The sequence below is a fragment of the Neophocaena asiaeorientalis genome, unplaced genomic scaffold, assembly GCF_003031525.2.
Source record: "Neophocaena asiaeorientalis asiaeorientalis breed wild unplaced genomic scaffold, Neophocaena_asiaeorientalis_V1.1 scaffold57, whole genome shotgun sequence".
NCBI lineage: Eukaryota > Metazoa > Chordata > Mammalia > Artiodactyla > Phocoenidae > Neophocaena > Neophocaena asiaeorientalis.
Genome location: NW_020172731.1, coordinates 7,391,598 through 7,415,602, shown reverse-complemented (window position 1 = coordinate 7,415,602; position 24,005 = coordinate 7,391,598). Strand labels below are relative to the sequence as shown.

General features: G+C 43.7%; 1 protein-coding gene across 1 annotated transcript in view; it reads left to right on the top strand.

The window, feature by feature from the left end:
* Positions 1 to 2,191: 2,191 nt before the first annotated feature.
* ARL15 (ARF like GTPase 15) overlaps positions 2,192 to 24,005 on the top strand; it is a 423,298-nt gene continuing 401,484 nt past the window's right edge. Inside the window, exon 1 of the mRNA XM_024740364.1 lies at positions 2,192 to 2,306. Coding sequence (XP_024596132.1) covers positions 2,259 to 2,306 — 48 coding nt within the window. The 5' untranslated portion in view covers positions 2,192 to 2,258. The remainder of the gene's footprint in view (positions 2,307 to 24,005) is intronic.

Sequence of the window (24,005 nt, the reverse complement as noted above, 5' to 3'; positions counted from 1 at the left end):
GCTCCGCGGCATGTGGGATCTTCCCAGACCGGGGCACGAACCCGTGTCCCCTGCATCGGCAGGCGGACTCTCAACCACTGCGCCACCAGGGAAGCCCTAATGTTAGCTTTTAAAGAAAGGCAGAAGCCAACTGCTCTTGAATGGTCATCTTCCCTTGCATAGAAACTCACAGGCCTTTCAAGAGCCTCACTTGACAGTAGTCAAGACATCACTTATCAGTAAGACAGTGGACCAAAAGGTGTCTCTTTGCTAACTCAAACCCTTTATCTTATTTGTGATATGCTAATTCATAGAGAGAAAGGAAAAAAATCAAACACTTCCTTATCTGTTTGAATTACTTTTGCTAGCAGCTTTGAGAGGCCTTTAACTTCCGCAATTAGTTTCAACCAATTGTGCTGTAGGTTTGTGGTAGATCATCACCTCCAGAATCCAGGTCAAAAATCTCTTCCAAACCTACATGTGTTCTAACCTAAACCAAACATCATGTCAATACCAATTAAAGTAGGATCTAATGGCTTGATGCTATTGAGTCTAGTTAGCTCCTGCATAGGTAAAAACTCACTGTAATTTCTTCAGAAGTATAATTTATTCACACACACACTTGTCTGTAAATTGATGAACAAAATCAAGCTCTCTACTAAGTGTGTGTATACTTATAGGCTTTTAATTCCTTCAAAAGACTTTCTGGCTATAACTATTCTCATTTTGCAGCTGAGGTAACAGGTTCAGAGAGATGAGTTCCCCCAAATCATGTGGCTCACCAATCTGGAGCCGCCTCTAAAGGGCTACCCTTCCTTCTGGGTTATCTGCATATCTAGGGTGAATTCCATTGTCTCACAGAACTGTTTCGGCAGCCCCAGGTAGGCTTATTTTATGGAAATTTGTTCCTGAAGATACAAAAGAGGAAGGTGCTAAATTGGGGGAAAATAAAAATTCAACCCCTAAAACAACATTTATACAGGCAGGCAGCCTCTTCAGAAAGATAGTTGATGAAGTTTGACTCTTGAAAGGTTATTGTATGGAAGCCTGAATTATTAACACCGGTGAGAGCAATCCCTCATCCTCCTCAAACGCTGAGGGGTGGGCATGGCATGGCTAGCTGTTCATAGCCTAAATCTTCAAAAACTAGAGGCTTGGGTGATCTTATCCTGATTCTTGTCTGATCCAGGCCTTTTCGCTCTCAGCCAAATGCAATATTGAAACCCCAATGCTAATTTGCACATTATTTACCAGGAAATACACATCTCAAGTGCACCTGCTTATAGAAACCTTTAATTTTTATGACATCGGGTCACAAACAGTATTACTCGGGTCTTTTCAGATCGCTTATTGTATGGCTCATTTTCTTCAGGGGCAATAGATCTGTGCACAGTGTAGGACACAAAGCACACAAAGAACTGACCAGCTGATGCTTTCTGAGAGTCTCAAGTCTACAACCGACTTATGCAGAGTCCCTCAACTTTTTTTTCCCTTTCACATCGGTGGAGAGTGGCTTCTTCTGGGGCAATCTAGCGTCTTGTTAAAAGGGACTCTCCTGGGTTACCTCTGACCGCGCCGGGCTTCTGTATACCCCCAGGGACATCAGGCTGGAGCTGTCCGCCTTTGCTTCACATCCTGAAGGAGGGGAGGGGCCACCCCCGAGTCACATGCTTGCTTGTTCAGAGTACCCTCTTACACATTCCAACCATCCCTGCCCTGCAGTCTCGACGCCACAGGGCCTTCAGGAAATCGCTCCGGAGAACGGCATCAAGTATCTGTGGCTACTACGCCTCCCACGTTTCAGCGCGAGCTTCCTACTGGGTGATGGGAGGAGACACTAAGGCTCTCTCGCACTGGTGCACAGCTCGGTTCCGATTTACCCAACTTGGAGACCACGGAGGCACACAGAATTCGGGCGGCAACAGCACCAGCACCAGCTGATTTTCCGCTTTTCCCCTCGCGCTCTTCCGCCCGCGCCGCCCTAGCCCCCGCCCCCTCAGCCCTCCTGACAGGAATCAGCAGCCCGGCAGCTCCCGCGTCTCTCCCCAGCCACCCACAGCGGCCTACCTTTTATAGGCGCTACAGCCAATGAGCGCTCTCTTTTCCTTCTGCCCGCCCATCCGGCCAATCGCCGCGCCCCTTGTGTAATCTTCGGCTCCTCGGCTGCTCTCGGCTATTTTCGTTGTTGCTGGCTTTTTCAGGGGCTGTTCGCTCGCAGCCGGAGACGCTGCTTTTTTTTTTCCGGGTTCGGAGCCGTTCCGGATGCTCTAGGCTGCCGGATGTCTGATCTCCGGATAACTGAGGCGTTTCTGTACATGGATTATCTGGTAGGTGCGGGGCAGGGGTGGCGTGTCGCCTCTCGGACCCCGACGTGCCCGATGCCCCTCCGCCTGGAGGAAGAGCCTTTTTGCTTTCTTTCTTTGGGATGGGATGCCTTTGGGGTTCTTTCTCCCGCAGCAAGCTCTAGAGCTGTGCCGGGACTCGGAGGGGCGGCAGCTGAGACGGCGGGGCCGCAGCTCCGAGTGGGTGGTGGAGCTGACAGGTAAAGGTGCGGCCCGGGCCAGATGTGCTGTGGGGCGAGGGGCGCGCGGGCGCTCCCGGAGAGATGGGGCCGCGGCGGCTGGGCGTCCCCCGCCTGCGTTCGGGTTCCTTGCTTCCTTCTGCGCTCCCGCAGAGGACTTTTCTTTCCCGGGAAGCAGGAGTTTCCCCCTCTCCCTTTAGCAGAACTCCAGGTACTATTAAAGAGCCATAACCAGAATGGCTTACTAAGTGCCCGGCAGGTCCGGTCATTTGGTTGTTATTAGATCTCTAAAGCTATGACCTCGGTCGCCGCGAGGTTTTAAAAGCACATTACCATAAAGTAGACGGGACTAATCTACATCGCAGCCTGGGTGGAAGGGACTGGGTAGGGGCAGGCATTGCCTCACCGTTCCTGCCTTGGATGCAACGCCGCTTTTACCCTGTGCACGAATTGGATCCCACCTGTGCTTTTTTAGGCCAGGCTTATGCTGAGAAGTTTAGGTGGGAAAAGTGTCAGCACAATGCTGGGACTGAACATTACTTTAAAAAGCACTTGTTTTGTGTGTGTGTGTGTAATTATGCAAGCACCATGTATTGTTCCAGAAATTATTTCCCCACAGCTGCATGTTTGTGTTCACTGGGATCCTCATTGACCCTGGCTGTGTTCGATCCTAAACAATGACCAGGTTTACCTTGTTAGCTGGAACTGCTATTGCAATGCAGAGTTGAAGTGGATGGTTAAAAAACATTGACCGTCCCTTCGTCTTGTTGAACACATGCAGTTGGTTTCTCACTGCAGATTGGCTTGGCAGAGATTTGCCAGTGCCTTCTAGGAATTACACTTAATTCTGTACTAAGAAAGACTGTGAATGCTTTCCTAGTCAAGAAACGCTGGACGAGGACTGGTTTTGTAATGTTATTTTGTATTTGGGCTTATTTCCCTGAAGGTTCCTGGTTTGGTGGTCTTTTGGGGAGGGGTGGTTACTGCAGTTAATGCATGACCTTGTGAATCGAGGGGAGTCAAAAATTCTGAGTTCAAATTCTGTTTGGTTCATTTGTTGATGTCAGTAACTTCCTCTATCTTTGTGATAAAGGGACATTATCTGCCCATAACGGGAGCCTGTGAAGGGGGTTATCTGATTAGGAGGTTCTTTAAAATACAAAGTGCCATGTAGGTTAAGAGAGTTGTTGGATGTTTCTTAAAGATTATTTTCTGAATTAAATAACTGATTATTTTGTAGCTTGTCTTATCAAGTACAGTACCATGGCTTTGTCTTGCAGTATGCCTGAATTAAAGCCAAAGTTGAGGATAATTACCTAATTGGAAGGGGCTGCCCTTACCTATATTATTGAAAGCTAATTTTGGATTCTTAAGTAGTTTCTAAAAAGGAACTCAAGTTGTTCTGGTATTTTATTATTTTATTTACTGGGTGAGTTTTAAATTTGCAAATTGCATGGGGAAAAAAATTGGAAGACTGTTTAATTACTCAGGTTAATTTACTGATGGAGAGTCTAAGGGTGGGTGGAGGAATGTTTGTGGCGCTCTAGATTACCTTAAAAGCAGATTATTTCTTTGTCAGTTTCCTGACAGTTTTGTGTCAGAATCAATGGGCCCCAAGTTCGACATGGCCTTTTTGTTGTACCTGCCATGCCCCCATACACCCTGTTTTTGGAAAATCATTATTTTGTCACCTTATCTATGATTTTTAAAAAATCCACAAGTGCAGTGAAACAGCCCCATAAAAATCACTTGGCTCATCACTGGCGGTGAGAAAAAAACCCTTAAAGGAAATAAGTCCGTTCTTATGAGTGTGCCAAGTATCTGCTGTGAAAAGACTTAAGGAAATCCTTAAACATTAAGTTTAAAAGAAGAAACCCTCCTCAGGTGGTCTTCTGTGTTTACGTTTTGCTTATCAGCTCTCAGAGAAAATGATGTTCCACACACCATTCCTTTCTTCTTGCCTTTCAGACGGATTCATTTGCTCGTACATAAAGTTTATATGGTGTTTATTAAAAACCAATTTCTAAAAAATGAAAATCAATCTCATTGACTCTGTCTGGGACTCTCATTGACTCTGTCTTATTTTAAAAATCAGTTCCCAAGTCCTTTTACCTACTTTCCAGAGAAAATATGCTCTGTTCATTCCAAGAGTTTAACTCTTCAGATTTTGTTGAGCTTGTGGACTAGAGTAAATACCCTGTCTATCACTTGACAGGAATAATTTGTGTGCCATCTTTTTTTTTCTTTTTAATCGGTGTTTGACTTTCTTATTGTTGCTGTTGGAAGCTGGAAGAGGGAGCTGTGTGTGTGTATGCATTGTTCTTTAGGCTGGATGTCATCATTTAACCTTTTTCATTTGGAGGAGAGTGGAGAGGAAGAGAAATGAGAGAAACGTAGATGTGCTGTTTTTAACAGCTTTCATTAAGATTGCGGTTATTAAAACAATTGATGAAGCTCTCTGATCTTAGAGGCTGCTGTTGATTTTTTAACTTAAAAGAAGTGCTCTCAATTAGAGGGGACAAATAAGGTGGGTAGGGTTTTCATTGATTTCAGTTTAGGGAAATAATGGTAACTTGCTTATCCTAAATAATTATATGTATCGCCCTGCGTCCAATCTTTATTTGTTGAGTTGAATGAATATGAGACCGATGGGACAATTCTTCTTTTCTGTCCAGATTCTAAAGTAAGACAAGATAAAATCTGTTTGGATTAGGTGTTTTGCTCTGGGGAATGCAAAATGTATCTTTTACTCTTAACTTTAAGATTATCAAGATATTATTTGTTTAGGCTGGGTGGCCATTTAATATAAAAAATCTTGGTTTTCTGGTTGACGAGGGAATCTGCTTGGCAGGCCACATACCTTTTCCCCAATTTCAGGATGGGCTTTAATGGCCATGTGCACACCTGTCAGGTCTGTAGGTAAAGATTCTACTGCTGTTCAAAGGGCAGTACCAGCATCTTTCTTTCTGTCTCTCTTCTTACAGGTAGAATTAGTAAGACAACGTGTGGAGCTTTTTGAATATGGTAGGAGAAAATAGTCAAGTTATAATGAAAAACGTGTCTACCATGTTTTCCTGGAAAGTTGGATAAGATCAACTTCTGGATTCCTTTCGGTTTAATATTCTTTGTGTACCGATTCATGTTGATTGGCCTGGATTTTACCTTTCCCCCCCTTCTGCCATCAAAATAACAGCAATAAAATTTGTTATGCTTTGTGTAGTGCCGTTGATGATTACATGAGACAATGGAAGGAAAGTGATTTATACACAGCACGTTGCTTTTCAGATGTAGAATGTCAATATAATGTGGTTAAGTTGCTGATATTATTCTTACACCTCCTGTGGAATGACTGTTACCGTTCAGTGGTAAATAATGGGCTACCTTTTACTTTTTATTTTATTTTGTTTAAGTTTTTTTTTTTTTTTTTGATGTGGAGCATTTTTAAAGTCTTTATTGAATTTGTTACAATATCGCTTCCGTTTTATGTTTTGGTTTTTTGGCCCCAAGGCACGTGGGATCTTAGCTCCCCTACCAAGGATCGAACCCGTACCCCCTGCTTTGGAAGGTGACGTCTTAACCACTGGACCGCCAGGGAAGTCCCTGGACTACCTTTTAAATTAGTCTCAGTATATGGAAAGATTTAGAGTGTCATCAGCAAGCAGGAAGTCACAAGACTCTCTTGAGGATTGTTTAATACCTATAAAAGTAAAAACCACCTTCGGATATTTTCTTTAATCCTTTTAACAAATATTTATGCGACCCCTGCTTTGTGCATGACCCTGAAAGTCAGAGCCGATGAGCCCCCAGCTGGAATCCCCTTGGCTGTAGGGCTGGCAGGCAGGTGGCTCTACAGGAACCTGTGGCAGGACAGTTGGGTAGACACAGGGGGAGGAGGCTGCCTCTGATGTGCTCTTTGGCTGGCTGGTAGGTTTCTCTCTGCTGCTTGGGTTGCTGGTAGGTTTCTATCTCATGTGTTTTTCTTTGTTTCACTGTGAACTAAAATGCAAAGCTAGGCCTGAAAATGTGACAACTAAAAGTGCTTCATTAGTCTTGGATGCTAATTGTCAGATAATGATCATTGCGTGTCTGTATTGGTTTTGGGATATGATAAGGCCAGGGTTCTAGTTTTCTTCCTAGTATAGGTTGATGAATGCGGTCTAGTTTCTTGGTCACAGGCTATACCTGTCATTATAAAAATTTGTGTCAATGGGGAAGATCAGGTGAGAGAAGGTGGGTGGATCAGCACAAATCCATCCCCATTTGCAGGATACAAACCAAGGAATTAACCAACCAAGAACAGAAACTCTTGATGTACACAGAGCTCTCAGGCTCTACTAAGTTGTAAGTGAGCCCATCCAAAACAAGGAGTGAAGGCACAGTTGTGACTTCATCTGATGTTCTGTTGTCTTAAAAGTGTGCTGTTTTCGACCATGAATGACTGTGAACATTATAACTTGTATGTTCTGACTATGTGTAACATAATGACATAAGCCACATATTTTTAAATTTTAACTGCAACTGGCTTAGTAACGTAGATATTCTTTTTTTTTTTTTTTTTTTTTTTGCGGTACGTGGGCCTCTCACTGCTATGGCCTCTCCCGTTGCAGAGCACAGGCTTCAGACGCGCAGGCCCAGCGGCCATGGCTCATGGGCCCAGCCGCTCCGCGGCATGTGGGATCTTCCCGGACCGGGGCACGAACCTGTGTCCCCTGCATCGGCAGGCGGACTCTCAACCACTGTGCCACCAGGGAAGCCCCGTAGATATTCTTTTATTAACAAATCATAAGATAAAAATAATGGGAGCACAATAAACAGTTCTCTTATCAAAAAAGTTTTAAAAATATCCAGACGATGAAGCAGGAACTGCGATATAAAACAGTAGTTCTGGTTCTCGACCTTCTATTGTTCCAGGCTTGTAGAACGAGTCCCAAGAGAGGACACATGGGGACGTGATTCCTGCCCTCTGGGAGCTTGCATTCTGAAGGACGCCTAAGCCAGGTGCTTGTAGGCATGCTGGGGGATGAGGGAATTAAGCATAGGAGTTATGAGGGTAAGATCAGTTAACATTTATTGAGCATTTGCTGTGGTGCCAGATAATGTAAGTGCTTTCCACGTGTAATGCATTAAACCAAGGCTCAGAGAGGTTGTGTAATTTCACCAAGTTCACACAGCTAACAAGTAATAAGCTGGGATGTGCCCCCAGAGCCTTCTCTCTTCACTGCATTCCTTCCAGCTTGGTGTTAAAGCTGTTGGAATGCAGTTGAAATTTTTACAGTGTATTTCATGTAAATACCATGCTGCTTCTTGAGTCAAGAAATCAGGTGCCAGGAGCAGGCTGACTGATGTTCCCACGCGCTCGAGGACTTGGCTCTGCTACATGACTGTTAAGAAGAAGGCCGGATAGGAAGAGAACTGTGTTGTGTCCTGAGCCTCCCGCCCTGTAATGTCCTGACTCTGGGCACTGAGGTGGCCTTCACCATCCAGTGTTTCATCAAGTGACCACAAATGGGCTTCCAGGCACCCTGGTACTCTGCCCCCTAGTGTCACTTCAAGGGCACCTTCAGGGCCACAAGCCCCAGTCATCTTTTGAAGACTCAGAAGTCCCTGAGACTCAGAATCTATTTGGCAGTGTATTTGAAGTCCGCTCTGCTCCTTAACCAAGGGCTGATGGGAAGTGGGTCTGTGCCCAGCAGACACTAGGCCCCAAGTAGCCTTTTGCTTATGGATTTCAGTTGGGCAAAGTCTCCTGATGACATGAATTCCAAAGCGTTTGTTTTTGAGGTAGACTAGAAGGAAGAAAAGATTTTTAGGGAATGTCTGGTAACTGCATTTTAGTTAACAAATGCTGATACTTCTCACAAATTGAGTTAATGATGGGCTTTTATTTTGGAGCCTGCAGTCCCTCAGTTATGCTGTGCTCTGCCCAGGCATCTCCCTAAATGCTTCTGGTGGTTGGTTGAATCTAAGAAGCCCAGTTCTTGTTGACCCTCATTTCTGAGTATCAGCAAAATGTTTGAGCACATTTACTTCTGGCAGGGCTGGCTTCGTGGGCGTGTGGCTTAGAAGGGCCCCCATGCTTGGCTTAATGCTCTGTGGTTACCATCTTGAAACTCTTAATTTTGGGCGCTTTGCGAACGTTTTCATCACTGAATCTGTAACATGTATCAGTGCAGGGTCCCTGACTATCTTGATCATCCTTTTATCACCAGAATTGAGTCTGGAGCCCGGTAAATAAGGAACTATGTACCAAGTACTGTGCAAAGTGTTTCACTTGCAACACCCAATTTAATCCTCCCAACAGTCCTGTTAACCAGATACTGCTGACTTAGGCGCAAGACATACTGACTTAGAAAAGAGGGAGCTTAAGGCTTTGTGAGGTGGAGTAATGGCCGGGATCACGTAACCAGTGGAGTGTCAGGGCAAGGCTACGAGCCTAGCTTGGTGGATTCCAAGCCCATGCATGTAAGCATGGTTCAGTACTGCCAACCTAGCAATAATTAATAGTTGTTGAGAGGGTGAGTGAGTGGGGCCATGTTTCAGGCACGGGGCTGGAAATTGAGAGGTTGCTTGAGTGCTGCTGTCACCTGGGAGAAGTCCTCCTGGGAACTCAGACAGCCCCGCTTCAGTTGGGGAAGTACATGTGTTTGTACCTTAAGGTGAGAGAGTTTGCTCACTGATTTTGCTTTCGCTTGTTTACCCACTGTCTCCTTCACCCTGTGCATAAGCATCGGCATTCTGCTCTTTGACTCACAACCAAAAGCACATGATTTTAAGAGTAACTAAATAGGAACTAAAAGTTGGATTTGCAGGACCATCTCATTTATCAGGTTCCTTTGTACCTAGTGTTGCTGGGAATTGTTCTGACTTCTGGATTGCCTCTCTCAGGGTTGAGGACTTAGATCCTAGCAAGTGGGGCCATGTCTCCCCCAGAAGGATTCCTGGGGGTTCTTTTTTCAACAAGATAGCTGCTTCTCTGGCCTCTCTGGAGGAAGCAGATGACAGTCTGGAGCCATCCCAGGACCATTGATTGAGGCGCAGAACGCCTGCACCTGTTCCTAATCAATCTGCACATGGAGTCAGGAGCTAAAGCAAAATACAGTTCTTTCAAAGTTTTATTTTTAATAAATGCAAGTATTTAAAAAATGTACAGAAAATAAGAAAACACATTTCTGTGTACCTACCTCCCTGATTGAAGTTGTTAGCATTTTAACTTCAAAACTCTGGTGTTCTTTAAAAAAAAAAAAAGAAAGAAACTTTAAGGCGAAAGGCTTCTGCTCTCCCCTGCTTTCTTCCTCCGTCCTTCTCAGTGGTGACAACTATCCCAAAGCTAGTGGGTATCATTCTCATTGTGTGTTTTTGCATTTTTATTATATTTGCATGTATGCATAGACAATATATAGTATTGTTCTGTGTGTTTTAATTTTAAAGGAGTTGTAGCAGACCATCCTTATCTTCTTGAAACCTGTTTAATTTCTCTAATGTTTTTAAGGTTAACAAATGTTATTGTATGTGTCTGTAGATATTTGTTTTATAGTTCTAGTTTGGATATTACCATTTCTGGTTTTATATGTAGAGATCTTATTTGGATTTTGTGAGAAGCTCAAAGAAAAGAATAGGTGTTGGTTTTGAGGCATGATTTTGCGTGTGTGTGTTTACTTGTTTTTAGTACCACACGATGAATCATATAAATTGTTTAATGAAATTTTAGTGAATATCTGTCTTTTATGATTCAGTTTGTTTTACAGGTTAGAGCAGTCATTTTGTAATCATATTAACACATGTACATATATATTCTTGCCTGTGTAAGGAATGAGATTATTTTGGTAACATATTTATTATTAAAGTAAAAGCTTAGTGAGCAAATTTGGAAAACACAGCCAAGCACAATGGAAAAAATATATATCTGTAATCGAAGCAACCCACAGAGATCCGATTAATATTTTTTCAATCCTGAATTATAATGAAGATATAGTTTTATAACTTGCTTTTTACACTTATGTTTCAGTTTCTCTTCTGCAACATTAATTTTCTGCATTATACCCATAAACCGTAATTCTCTTAACTGCATCACTTTTTAATTGAATATTTTATGTTTGTTTAAATTTTTGTTTTATTTTGTTAATGTTTTGTTATAAATAATGCTGCAGTGGACATTCAATATAAACTCTTGGATTTTTTGTGATAGTGTATTGTTCTATGGTTTCAAAAAGAGGTTTCAATGCCAAGTAAGTTTGGAAACTGGGTCAAACAAAGTTCAAGTTTCTTTATTGTACAGCCTTTAGTATGCAAATGTACATGGTGCGTCTCAAAAAGGGAGATTATTACATGCAGTGTTTCTAATCCTTTGGAGTATTTTTATGATCATGTTCTAGTAGATTTTATGCAGGGTCAAAAGGTACCTGCATTTTAAAGCTTTGACTTATGGATTAAATAATTTAATAAACCGTTCCTGGATATAATCAGCTGCTGTTTGTTAAGTCAAAGTTATGTAATAGTAAAGACGGTGATAATGATGATAATTAATATTGATTGAGAATTTACTCTGTCCTAGATTCGGCAGGAAGTACTTAATATACATTCATCATTTGTTTGGTCTTTTCAGCGACCCTCTGAGAGGTGTAGGAATTTGTATTCTTGTCTTATGGTTGATGAAACTGAGGGTCAGGAGAAATTGAGTAATCCCAGCTGCCTCAGTTGTTGTGAGGGTTGGTAACACATCCGTAATCTTAATCTGTATGTGTTTTATTTTGTGATAGAGAAGAAAAAGTTTGAAGTCCTCTATTTGATTCCTAGATAGTCCACCTGTTACCTGAGTAATACGAGCTGTTTTCCAAATGTCAGTCCATAGCAAAAAGGAAAAGTCAGAGTGTTACAAAGTCATTGTACATTTAATTTATAGTCTTAAAAATATGAGATTATATCTTTCCAACTTTGTGTAGATGTTAGAATATGCTGTCTATTCTGATGATAGTGAACGATAGTATCTCTCTCTCTCTCTCTCTCTCAAAATGTTATTTACCTGTTAGAATAAAAAGATGACAATCCTTATCCATCCTCAGGTTTGTATGTATGTATATATTTAGAATGTACTTATTTCTAAAACCCCAAATACTGGGAACCTGGTCTAAGACAAATTAATCCAAACTACAATTTCCTCATTTGAAAAATTCAGATAGCATCAGAGCCTCTGTGATGACTATTGATTATTAAGTGTGTTTTAAAAAAAATCGCATTATAATTTCTGTACCGATTGGTGTAGGAGTCCATATGACTCAATATAATGGCATTAACAGAAGGGGGGCAAGTGTAGATAAAGCCAGTCTGTCTCTTTCTCCTTGTGTATGTCTTGGATTCTGTCCTCCCCCAGCCCCCCTGCCTTTAGTGACACCGTGGGGATTTTTATACTCTCCAGAAATGGCAATGTACAATTTTTGTGAAATAATGTAACTAAACATTATGTCAGAGCACATACTTTCTTGTACATTTTAAGAGCTGGGCACAAAAGATTTGTCCTTGACCTTGGATAAAACATGTTTTTCTGTCTGTTCTGCAAATTACTCATATTAGGACTTCTAGTCCCAAAAAGAATGTTAAAGTTAATTTTTACTATCACTTAATTTTTATTTCCTCTTTTCTTCTCTGATTCAGGTATTTTTAAAGATAGTAATTATGACTAGTAAATGAGAATCTTATTTGCAAAAAAACTTTAACATAGGGCTGTAAGGGTTGAATGAGAATGTTTATACTGTACTTCATGAAAATAAGGTATTACATAAAGCTAATGTGCACTTATTTTTTTTCTAATCAAATTTTTTTTTTTTTTTTTTTTTTTTTTGCGGTACGCGGGCCTCTCACTGTCGCGGCCTCTCCCGTTGCGGAGCACAGGCTCCGGACGCGCAGGCTCAGCGGCCATGGCTCACGGGCCCAGCCGCTCCGCGGCATGTGGGATCCTCCCGGACCGGGGCACGAACCCTTGTCCCCTGCATCGGCAGGCGGACTCTCAACCACTGCGCCACCAGGGAAGCCCTAATCAAATTTTTTATTCACCAAATTGTTGTCTTCTTTTTAATTGAAGTGTAATTTGCATACAGTAATGTGTACAGCCTTAAAGGTACAGCTAGATGAATTTATATGTACCTGTGTCTTGTAACCACCCCAGGTGGAGATGTAAAACCTTTCTAATACCTCAGAAGGCTCTCTGTGTTCCTTCCCAGGCAGTATTGACATAGATTGGTTTTGCCTGATTTTTGAACTTAATATAAATGGAATCACAGCTTTGTATTCTTTTGTGTGTGATTTCTTTCAACATGCCTGTGTAATCCGTCCATGTTGAGTGAATCAGTAGTTTGTTCCTTTTAGTTGCAATGCAATATTGTATGAATATACTATTACTAATCTATCCATTCTGTTGTTGATGGGCGTCTAGGTTGTTTCCAGTTTGGGGATATTTGGAATAAAGCTGCTAGAGACATTCTTGTGCATGGTTTTGGTGGAAATAAGCACTCATTTCTGTTGGGGCAAGTAGAATTTCAGGTTCACAGGGCATACATATGTTTAGATTCACTAAATACCACCAAACTTTTTCCAAAGTGGTTGTACCAATTAGACTTGTACCAGTAGTGTAAGAGTTCCAGTTATTCCGTATCCTCAGCAAGTCTTTACATTGTCACTCCTTTCCTTATTCTGATGAGTGTGTACGCTAAAGAAATGTAAAGTTGCCCAGAGCTACATCTGTGTGTTCAGGCATGAGAACAATATAGTACAAGAGGATTATAAGGCAGATTTTTTTAATTTGGAGAAATTACTTGGCCATAGTCTGAAATTCCTACATTATTGAGTTGTGTGATTCATTTGAAAATCCTGAAACGCTGAAGAGGTACTATGGAGGTTGGTTGACCTGGTTGTATTCCTGGCTTTGAAACAACTAAGTGTGAGGTTTGGGCAAACCGGTCAATGTTATTGTCTTAAATTTCTTCATCTATAAAAAGGTGGGATTAATTAGATAATCCTAAATGTTTCTTTTATTTCAAAATTTTTCTCAGTCATCTTGTATCCCTCTTGGAATAACTTTCTTCTTTTTTCCATTCTTTCTAATTCTTTAAGTGATCATAAATTTGCCTTTACATAATTATCATTCATTCACTCAAACAGCTCTAATTTTTTTTATAAGCCTTCTAGGTTCTGGTGCTGTCCTGGGCACTAGGGATATGCAAGTGAATAAGACATTGGCTTGCCCTCAAGGAACTTATACTCTTGTAGAGATGAAAAGTAAGCAGTTATGTTTTGGAGTGGCATATTCTATTCAGAGGGAAATAAAGGTTACTAGTGCGATATATGAAAGGGAAACTTAGACTTGAGGGCCAAGGAGAGCTTTTCAGAGGAGCCATTTTTAATCTGCAACATTGTAGTTGAGTCGAGTTGGCCAAGTGACAGGCAGGGCCAGAGCCAGGGTGAAGGAACAGCTTGTGCAGAGACTTGGGGGTAAGTAACTCCATCGCTTCAAGGAACTCCAAGGGCTCAGTGTGGCTGGAGCAGAGTCAGGCTCAGTGTCTAAATTTGAGCTGCAGAGTCCCTCTACAGTCACATCGTGGGAACCTTTAACGTTTGCCTAGAGTGACATGGTCAGCTCTGGCTGCACTGTGGAGAAGGATTGGAAAGGGCAGCCAGACTGGAGGAAGAAGACCAGTTAAGAAGATGCTGTCCTGATTCAGGAATGAAATTATGGTATTCACAGCCAGGTAGGGGCAGGAAGGATGCAGAAAAGTAGGTGGATTTAAGCAACATTTTGCGAATTGCCAGGATTTTGTCATTGGATGTAGAAGATGAGACCAAAGGGGATTTTAGGGATAATTTTCAGGTTTTTGGTTTGAGCATCATTCTGGTTATCCATTCCTGAATAACAGAGTACCTTAAAACAGCGGCTTAATAACAGTCATTTATTTTACTTATGAATCTGGAGGTAAATTGAGTTCAGCTAGGCTGTTCTTGTTTTTCCTTTTTAAAAAAATTTTTATTGAAATATAGTTGATTTGCAGTACCATGTTAGTTTCAGGTATACAGCAAAGTGATTCAGTTATATATATAAATCTATTCTTTTTTTAGATTATTTTCCATTATAGGTTATTTACAAGATAACAGCTCACCCTTTTGAATTGTACAATTCAGTGGTTTTTAATATATTCATGAAGTTGTACAACCATCAACCGCATCTAATTCCAGAACGTTTTTATCACCCCAGAAAGAATTCCTGTACCCTCTAGCAGTCACTCCCCATTTTGCCCTCTCCCTAGGCCCTGGCGATCACTAATCTACTTTATGTCTCTCTATGGATTTGCCTATCCTGACATTTATTTACATTTCATATAAAGGGAATCATATAATATGTAGCTTTTTGCATCTGACTTCTTTCATTCAGCATAAAGGTTTTAAGATTCATCTCTGTTTTAATATATATCAGTACTTCATTTTCTTCTATTGCCTAATAATATTCTGTTATATGGGTGTACCACGTTTTACTGGTCCATTTATCAACTTATGGACATTGGGTTGTTTCCACTATTAGGCTATTATGTTGATATGAATGCTCACGTGCAAGTTTTTGTGGGGACGTATCTTTTCAGTTCTCTTGGGTTATACCTAGAGTGGAATTGCTGGGTCATATGGTAACTCTAGGCTTAACTTTTTAAGGAACTGCCAACCTGTTTTCCAAAGTGTCTACATCATTTTACATTCTCACCGCCAGTATATGGGGATCCAGTTTCTCTACACCTTTGCCAAATCTTGCTATTGTTTGTCTCTTTGAGTATAAGCTAGATTGTTCTTGCTCAGGATGCCTTATTACGTTACCGTCAGATGGCAGCTGGGGGCATCTCCAGGCTTCTTCATACACTGGTCTGGCATCTGGGCTGGGAACATGCAAATCTGGGGGCTGGAAAAGTGTGAACTCCTGCGGCATCTCTCTTCGCGCAGTCTTTCTGCATGAGGACTCGGGAGCGGCGTTGCTTACATCCAGCTGGAAGGCTCACAGAGTGCATGTACCAAGAGAAACTGGTGGAAGCTGCTGGTCTTTCTAAACTGGCCTCAGCAGTCAGGCAGCATCACTTGTACTGCACTTGTTTATCAAGGCAGTCACAAAGGCATGCTTCGGGCCAAGGGCAGGAGACAGACACCACCTCTTGGTGGGAGGAAGCCAGAGGATTTACGGGCATGTTTTAGGACCACGACAGGCATCAGGGAGGCTAAATGGGTCATGTACTGTGATAGGTGACACTTGAAGGAATAGCACATGGAGAGGGAAGATGAGGACTTTGAGTCTGGAGTTTGCACTGCTTGTGGGAAGTCCAAGTTGAGATTTCGTGTAAGTAGATGGGAGCTGAGAGGTGAGCCTTGGATGAGTAGTTAAAAACAATATTGTTACTCGCCATATATATACACTATATTATTAAATCATCAGGTGGGAGGCATAGTGCTACGTATTTTTCGTGCATGATTTATTACTATTGGGGTGGCCAAAAATTTGTTCGGGTTTTTCCATATGACGTAACAGAAAAACCCGAACGAACTTTTTGGCCAACTCCATATCCTTTTAGAGATTAGAAGACTGAGGCTTAGAGAAATTGTGTCATGCCTGTGATGTGATGGAGCCAGAATCTGAACCCAGGTCTGGATAACGTCTGACCACTAACGTCTGACCATCCTAAACCACTTAGATGGTAACTGAAGCCAAGGTCACGTCCACGTCTGAGCTCGCCCAGGGAGGGTTGTGCTGAGTGGGGAGGGGAGAACCCGAGGAAGCCCAGTGCCTCGGTCAGGGCCGGCACATAGTAGGCACGCAGTTTTTGTGGGATCAGCCACAGGAAAGGAATCTCAAGAGGGAAAGAGAGCTGCAAGGTTGGGAGAAAACCTGGAGAGTGTCCTGCTGAGCGGGCTGAGAAGGGAGACTTTCCAGGAGGAGGAAGTGGCCAATTGTGTTAACTGTGGCCCAGAGATCCTAGAAGATAATGGCTGCACGGTGCTCGCTGGATTCGCGTCAGTGATGACCTTGACCAGAGGCTCTCAGAGGCCTGGTGGGAAGTGAGGAAATGATGCCGCTGCAGTTGAGACTGTCTAGAAATTTCACCACGAACGAGAAGAAGGCCAGGGCTGGAACTGGAGGGGGGAGGGGACATTGAGTGGCGGCTTTCCTTTCTAAAGGGGACCGAACTTGAGATGATTAAATGCCAATGAAGTGGAATGTGAGTTCATCTTGCTGAGCGTGACTGAAATATGGTGGCGGAGGGGTTTGAGCTGAAGTAGCTACAGTGAAGAATGAGGGCCATGATGACCAGGGACACAGACTTTGTAGCTGTTTGGGTGTTGGTTTCAAGAAGGTGGGCAGTTAGATGGATAAAGGTTGGGATTTTTCCAAGGTGAGTCAATGGGTGGTTAATGGGGTAGAGGAATTTAGGACACTGGCAAGAGGATGGCTGAAGTGATAGACCGTCGTGAGCTCTGAGTTAGTGGAAAGGAAGGACGGGCGAGTAGAAAGTAGAGGATGCGAGGATGGGTGGTCCTGATGCGGGTGAACAATGGGAGTATTGGAGTTATTTGGAGTAACTGTTCAGAAAACTGGAGGGAGAGAAAGTTCATTGCAGGGGACAATAGGGTGTGTGAATTTAAGATTGCAGAGCGGCTCTCGGAGGGGAGTCTCCAGTGCGTGGCGGTGCGTGGCCGCGGGAAGGATGGGGAGCTTAAGACGTGGAAGAGGAAATACAGCGCAGGTGCTGGATATAGCATCCTTGTGGCTGGCGAAGTCAGCAGGACCAGGGCAGGACTTGGGCTGGAGCAAAAGGCTGAGGCAGATTCAGAAATCCTCAGTGAAAGAGGGAAGGTCGGCCAATGTCCTTGACAAGGAGAGGCACACAGAGCTAGATGTTAGAGCTCATTGCCCGGAGTCTTGAAAGGAGTGGGGGAGGAGGAGTGCCCTGGAGATCCTCGAAGGTGACCTTGAGGGACTGAGCAAGGTGGGGGGGGGCATTTAATGAAGTTCTGTGGGTGTAGAGGAGTTTGTTTCACGGTTGAGTGCCGTAGGCTTTGGGCTGAACTGCCTGCCTGGCTCTACCACTCTAGCTTTGGCAAAATTACTTAACTTCTCAACTCCTCACCTTCCTCCTCTGTAAAGTGGGGTGAGTAAGAGTAACTAACTACCTCTTGGGTTTGTTGTGGGGATTAACTAAAAGAATACATGTATTTCAGAACAGTGCCTGGCACCTCTTTCTCTGCCACCCCCTCTTACTCTCATCATAGCAACAACAACAAAAACCCCTTCACAGCGTTTATATTGGCAGGCACTTTCTAAGGACCCTATGAGGTAGGTATCATTTCTGTTTTCCAGATGTTAAAACTGAGACATGGAAAGATTAAGCAACTTGTTGAAGGACATACAGCGAGGAAGTGGCAGAGTCAGGCTTTGAACCCAGGAAGTCTTGCTTCAAAGCCCTCCCTCCTAACCAATATGCATAATTAATGCGTATTAACTACACCACATCCCGACCTGTACCACCATGGCCCCAGGGCAGAGGGCTCTGTGGAGAGACTGGGGAGGGAATGGACTTGCGTGAGGCTGGCTTGCTGGAGAGGAGACACAGAGCAGCGTGGGGTAAGGGTAACCGTGGAGAGACTGGGGAGGGAATGGACTTGCGTGAGGCTGGCTTGCTGGAGAGGAGACACAGAGCAGCGTGGGTAAGGGTAACCGTGATCTGGAAGATGGTGCAGTCAGGTGGATATTTTCCCAGAATAATTTGATCTAGCAGCTCCCTGGTCAAGGAGATGGGAGAAGTTGGTTGTGTTGCAAGGAGGGAGTCCTAGTTCAGATAAATAAACTCACAGCTTAAGTACCTGATTTTTAAGACCCAAAGCCTACTTTTCCACTAAGAGTGGTTGTACTTGCAAAGAAGTCCTGGTCCCCAGTGAGTGAGGGGACGGGGCTCTCTTAAGGGACACACTGTGGACATCTGTGTCTCTCACACGGGCTGCATCTCCTTGGAGGGTGCCTGGAGTTCGGGTCCCTCAAAGCCCCTGGCACCAGTCTCCCAGGGCAGAGAACTGGTGGTTCGAGCTGCCGAGTCCAGAAGCTGACGAGGACGGCCCAGACCTTTCCACTGCACCGAAAGCCAGTAACAGGCAGCTTGTTGGGACCAGGAGTTGGTTCTGTGAAGGCAGCCTGCTTAGGGCTGTTTTGTCAGGGCAGCCTGTGAGCTAACCTGCATGTGACATGTCCGGAACAATCGCATAGTAATCCGGATGCACTGTTAATAAAGCTGCAGAGATGTGTGTGAGCCTGGCTTCTGTCTAGTTAAAGCGATCACAGAGCGTCGTGTTGTAGAAATAAGTTTTGGTTGGAGAGTTCACCTTTTCCCTCCTACTCTAATTTAAGCCTTCTCTCTTGCAAGTCTTCCACTGCCAGAACTGAATTGAGGCTCCTTCCAGGGCTGCTCCTGGGGCTGCCGTAGACAGTTAAGCTCACGGGACACCACACGGAGGTGCCTGGCCAAGGGGGCAAGCACACCTGCAGTCCAGCCCCTGCCCAGCTTGCCAAGGTCCCCATTGTGCACTGGCACAGAGGTGCTAATGGGCCAACTACAGCCCTGCCTCAGGCCTTGGTTCCTATCTCTGTTACCGGACAAAGCACAGTGTTTCACAGTGCAGGGCTGGGTTGTGGGCCTCTTTGTGTCCCCAGAGCCTGACATAGGTACACAAGATAGCTGCTAAGCCAGTGGTTGGGCTGAGAGGCTGCACAGAGTAATATTTAAGGGCACTGACCTTGGAGTCGGACTCCCTGCACTTGCGTTCTAGCTCTGTCACTTACCTGCTGTGCAGCCTCTGTGCCTGTTTCCTCATATGCGAAATGGGCATAATAGTACCTACCACTCAGAGTTGAGTTAAAATATATAAAGCATTCAGCAGAGAGACTAGTACCATGAGCAAGATAAGAGTGTTTGCTATTATTGAATTGGAACTTTCTTTATAAAACAAGGATTTGTGGTACTATTGTCACCAAAATGTTCCCACTCTGATTCTATTCATTTTTCCAAAACCAGCTTTTCAAAAATCTTTCTGCCTCCACCTAATAAACACAGCACGGAGTAACTGGGTGAACGATATTGCAGCTGCTTGTTGATGGGTTAAGTGGTAGCTATTTCTGATTTATAGGGGTGAAAGGTCCTGGCATGGCAGAGGGTGGCCCGCATCTCTTCAGGCCGGTTCTGCCTACAGCTGTTACATAAGTTTGGCCAAATGAGCCAACTTACTTTAAACTAAGTGGGCAAGTTTTCTGAGGTCCTACTGTAGAATTACACTCGTTTGGAACTTTCAACTTCTCTTTTGTTGGAATCAGTTTGAGAGTCAAGTTTCTGCTTGTGAGAACTTTTTTCCTAGCATGTGATTGGCCAGCTCTCTTATCCCTTCTTCCCTTATGAATGTTTCCTGAGAGGCGGCACGTTGTAGACCAGTGGTCCCCAGCCTTTTTGGCACCAGGGACTGGTTTCATGGAAGACAGTTTTTCCACGGATGGGTCAGGCGGTGCAGGAGCTGTCCTCCCGCCAGCCGAGCGCCTCAACCACTGGCCCAACTGCATCCTGCTGGCCGTGTTCCTCGTCTACTACGTGCAACGGGCCTTGATTTTCCCCTTTTCAGATCCGAGGAGGAAAGCCGACACCCTTGTACGCCTTTATATTGGCATTCGTGTTCTGCACCTATAACTGGCTACTTGCAGAGTAGATACCTGAGCCAGTATGCAGTGCATGCTGACGACTGGCTCACTGACCCCTGATTTCTAACAGGTTTTGTCGTGTGGCTGACAGGCATGCTGATAAACATCCATTCAGATCATGGCCTAAGGAACTTCAGGAAACCAGGGGAAACTGGATGGAGGGGCTTGTTTTTGTTTTTTTTTTTGCGGTACGCGGGTCTCTCACCGTTGTGGCCTCTCCCTCTGCGGAGCACAGGCTCTGGATGCGCAGGCTCAGCGGCCATGGCTCACGGGCCCAGCCACTCCGCGGCATGTGGGATCTTCCCAGACCGGGGCACGAACCTGCGTCCCCTGCATCGGCAGGCGGACTCTCAACCACTGCGCCACCAGGGAAGCCCGAGGGGCTTGTTTTAGTATATCACTGCAGCCAGCTACTCAGGCGGTAATGCGAGTGATGGAGAGCGTCAGATGAGGCTTTGCTTACTCGCCCGCGGCTCACCTTCTGCTCTGCGGTCCGCTTCCTAACAGTGGCCGCAGGGTTGGAGACCCCTGTTGTAGATGACAGAGCAGTGAGCTGTTTTATTGGATAATATCATTTTGAATGTTCCCTGAATGTGCCTGGTTCTGTTTTTCAAGTCATTGTGCTAGAGGTAGAAAACCTCTTGTGATGATTGAAATTCTTTTCCTCTCTGTTTTATTTCACATAGAAATATTGTACATCTGTGTTGTTCACCAGTATTATTTCTCTTAATGTAACATGATTTTCCCCATGATTTTTTGGGTTTTCGAGGTGCATGTTTTAAAGACTGGGTCATTGAGATAGGATTATTTGATCATTCCTGGACTTCTTTGGGTTTCCTAACTTTTTCAGGGCCCCTGTGAGCTGACGTTGGGCTGTGGGCAGGATTACGGTACTTCATGAGTCTGAAGAGGAGCTGTTCTCTATCATTTCTGTGGATTCAGGCTGCAGTTTTTTTGCAGGCTGAGTGTGTGGGAAATAGATACCTGTGCTAGTGATGTTCTGCTTTTCTCCCAAATATGACTTTATTTGGGGGGAATGCCTAACTTTATTGGTCATCTTTGAAAATACCCATAGGTGGATATTTTCCATTTCTTGACTTCTAAGTACTCACCTCTTACTGAACTTTATTGTAAATAATTATGTGTTTAAGATCCACTTTGAACAGTTTCATAAAGCAGACTTGCAAAATTTCAAAAATTTTCTCTTTTGATTCCCGTGTCAAGAAGTGAGATCTTCAGCTCCTGATTTGAAAGCTCTTCAAATTGGATTCTTTGTTACCTAGGAGAGCCACAAGTATAATGAAACAAGTTGCTAAAAAAGTTGAAATTATAAAGAGCTGTGTAAGAAGTGATGCATATTTTAATTCTTTGTACAAAAGTTGTCTTGAGTAAACCAACGTAAAAATGCATGATTGTGAAGAAATGCTGGGGATAAGAATCAAGAAGATTTAACAAGGCCATTGATGGTTTGAATCTCTCATCTGTTTTAAAGCAATTCCCTTTTTCCCAAATCCACAGTGCTTAAGAGTTCATCTCTGAGGCAAAGGTCATTTATCCCAATTGCTTTATATTATTGCAGTGAGTGATTTTAAAACAACAGCAGTAAGAGCAAATGATTATTCTTTTAAGAGTGGGTATGGTTGCAGATATAAACAGCAAACTAGTGGTTACCAGTGGGGAGAGGGAAGGAGGGGAGGGGCAAGATAGTAGGGGATTAAGAGGTACAAACTATTATGTATAAAATGAGCTACAAGCATATATTATACAACATGGGAAATATAGTCAATATTATATAATAATTACAACTGGAGTATAACCTTTAAAAATCATGAATCACTATATCGTACACATGTAACTTATGTAATATTGTACATCAACTATACTTCAATTTAAAAAGTGTCACGTTAAATCAAAATAAAGAACTTTCAGGGCTTCCCTGGTGGCGCAGTGGTTGAGAGTCCGCCTGCCGATGCAGGGGACTCGGGTTCGTGCCCCGGTCCGGGAGGATCCCACATGCTGCGGAGCGGCTGGGCCCGTGAGCCATGGCCGCTGAGCCTGCGCGTCCGGGGCAAAAAAAAAAAAAAGAAATTTCAATTTTAAAAGAGTGGGTGGGTAGCATTTTCCTGGGTATTCAGAATTAGCAAGGACTTTTGTTTACTAAACAACATTTCAATCAGTGTTGATCTGCTTGAAATGAAACATAGTAACTTTAGGTCCTCTATTTTAATTCAGATGTACATCCCTGTGTTCAAATACCTAGTTACAGCAAGAAGAGGATCTGCTAGGTTTTAAAATAATTTTTTGAAGGGTATATGTCAGAATAGTTTTGGGAAAAGAAAAACCCTACTCTCCTTCCCTTCCCCCGTATCTTCTTTCCTCTTCCTATCTAACTTTCCTCACTCCACAAATACTTATTTTTTTAACAGTAATTTTATTAATCTCTTTAATTATTATAATTAACACAATAACGAATTGCCATAATTTGCTAAGTTACAGTTTTTAGCAAACGGAAGACAGGCAGGCAAGATAGAACAAGATCTCTTCCTATGTCAGTCATCCATCCAGTGCATGCCAGTGAAGTAGCAACCGTGCATCAAATGCTGACTTACCCCAAACTTTTGGTCACTCAGATAAAAAAGCACCAACAGAAGTAAAATTCACAGTGAGCCTCTCTGGCTCTCAGACAAACAACTTTCTGGCCAGGTACACCTTCTAGAACCCAGGGGCCCAAATAAATCAAGACTTGCTTAGATTTTTGAGTTTTCCAGAGGAGATCCTAAATATTTGTTTTATGGTTTCAAGTAATTAGTCGGTCAGAAAAAGGGCCAAAGATTATTTGATCATAAAAATTTCCCTGCGAAAGCATTCCATTTTTAGTTAAAATGAAGCACAACCACAATCAGAAAATGTTTCTAAAACGCTAAGAGACTCTAAAAACCACTAACACGGAGAATACAGTTTCTACATGAAAACTCGTGGCGGGGAGCCCCTGGTTGGGGAGGTGAGCCAGGAGAAGGGTGGGAGGGAGCTGATGGGGTGCCCCGGGGGCCTGGGGTGCAGGGGCAGGAGGGCCTACTCCTTGCCCAAAGGTGGCATTTGGACAACATACAGGACACAGCATCAGGTGTGTCCTGAAGGCCCCTGCCACCTAGCATCCTTAGCAATCATAAGTGCACATGGACTCTCTCCACTTCCTCTTTCAGTTTCCACCTCTATAAATGTGGCAGCAACGGAGGCAGTGCCTTCCCAGGAGAGGCGGGGTCTTTACCATGTGTTCGTTAGATTTTCACAGAGGGGTCAAGAGATTCAACAGCTTTCTAGTGGGGAGATTTCTTTTACATATCTGGCAATAAGTAGTACATTTTATTACTGCCATTTATCTCCATGGAGTTTTTGAGTGCATCTAAAATAAGAAATTCTGCTTCAAGTTATAGTTTTGCAGTACTGAGAGGTACTTAAAAAGTGCCTTACAAAAAAATTCTAATTCTACCTAGAAGGAGGTAGAAAAACCATCCCAGGCCACAGACTCCTGATGGCTCATGGTGAGTGGCCCAAGACGGGAGCGGTGCCCTGCAGCACCTTTGTGCTCCTAGCCCAGGGCCTCCAATAAGTCCCCTTTGTGGGGGGACACAGCAGACTGCTCCTTAAGAATGCCCCCAGTGCCCTGTCCTGCCAGTGAAGTCACCTGGTGGACCAGGCTGCAGCAGGTACCAGAGGCCCTTTGCACCAGCCTCTGATGGGCGCCCCCTTTCTCTG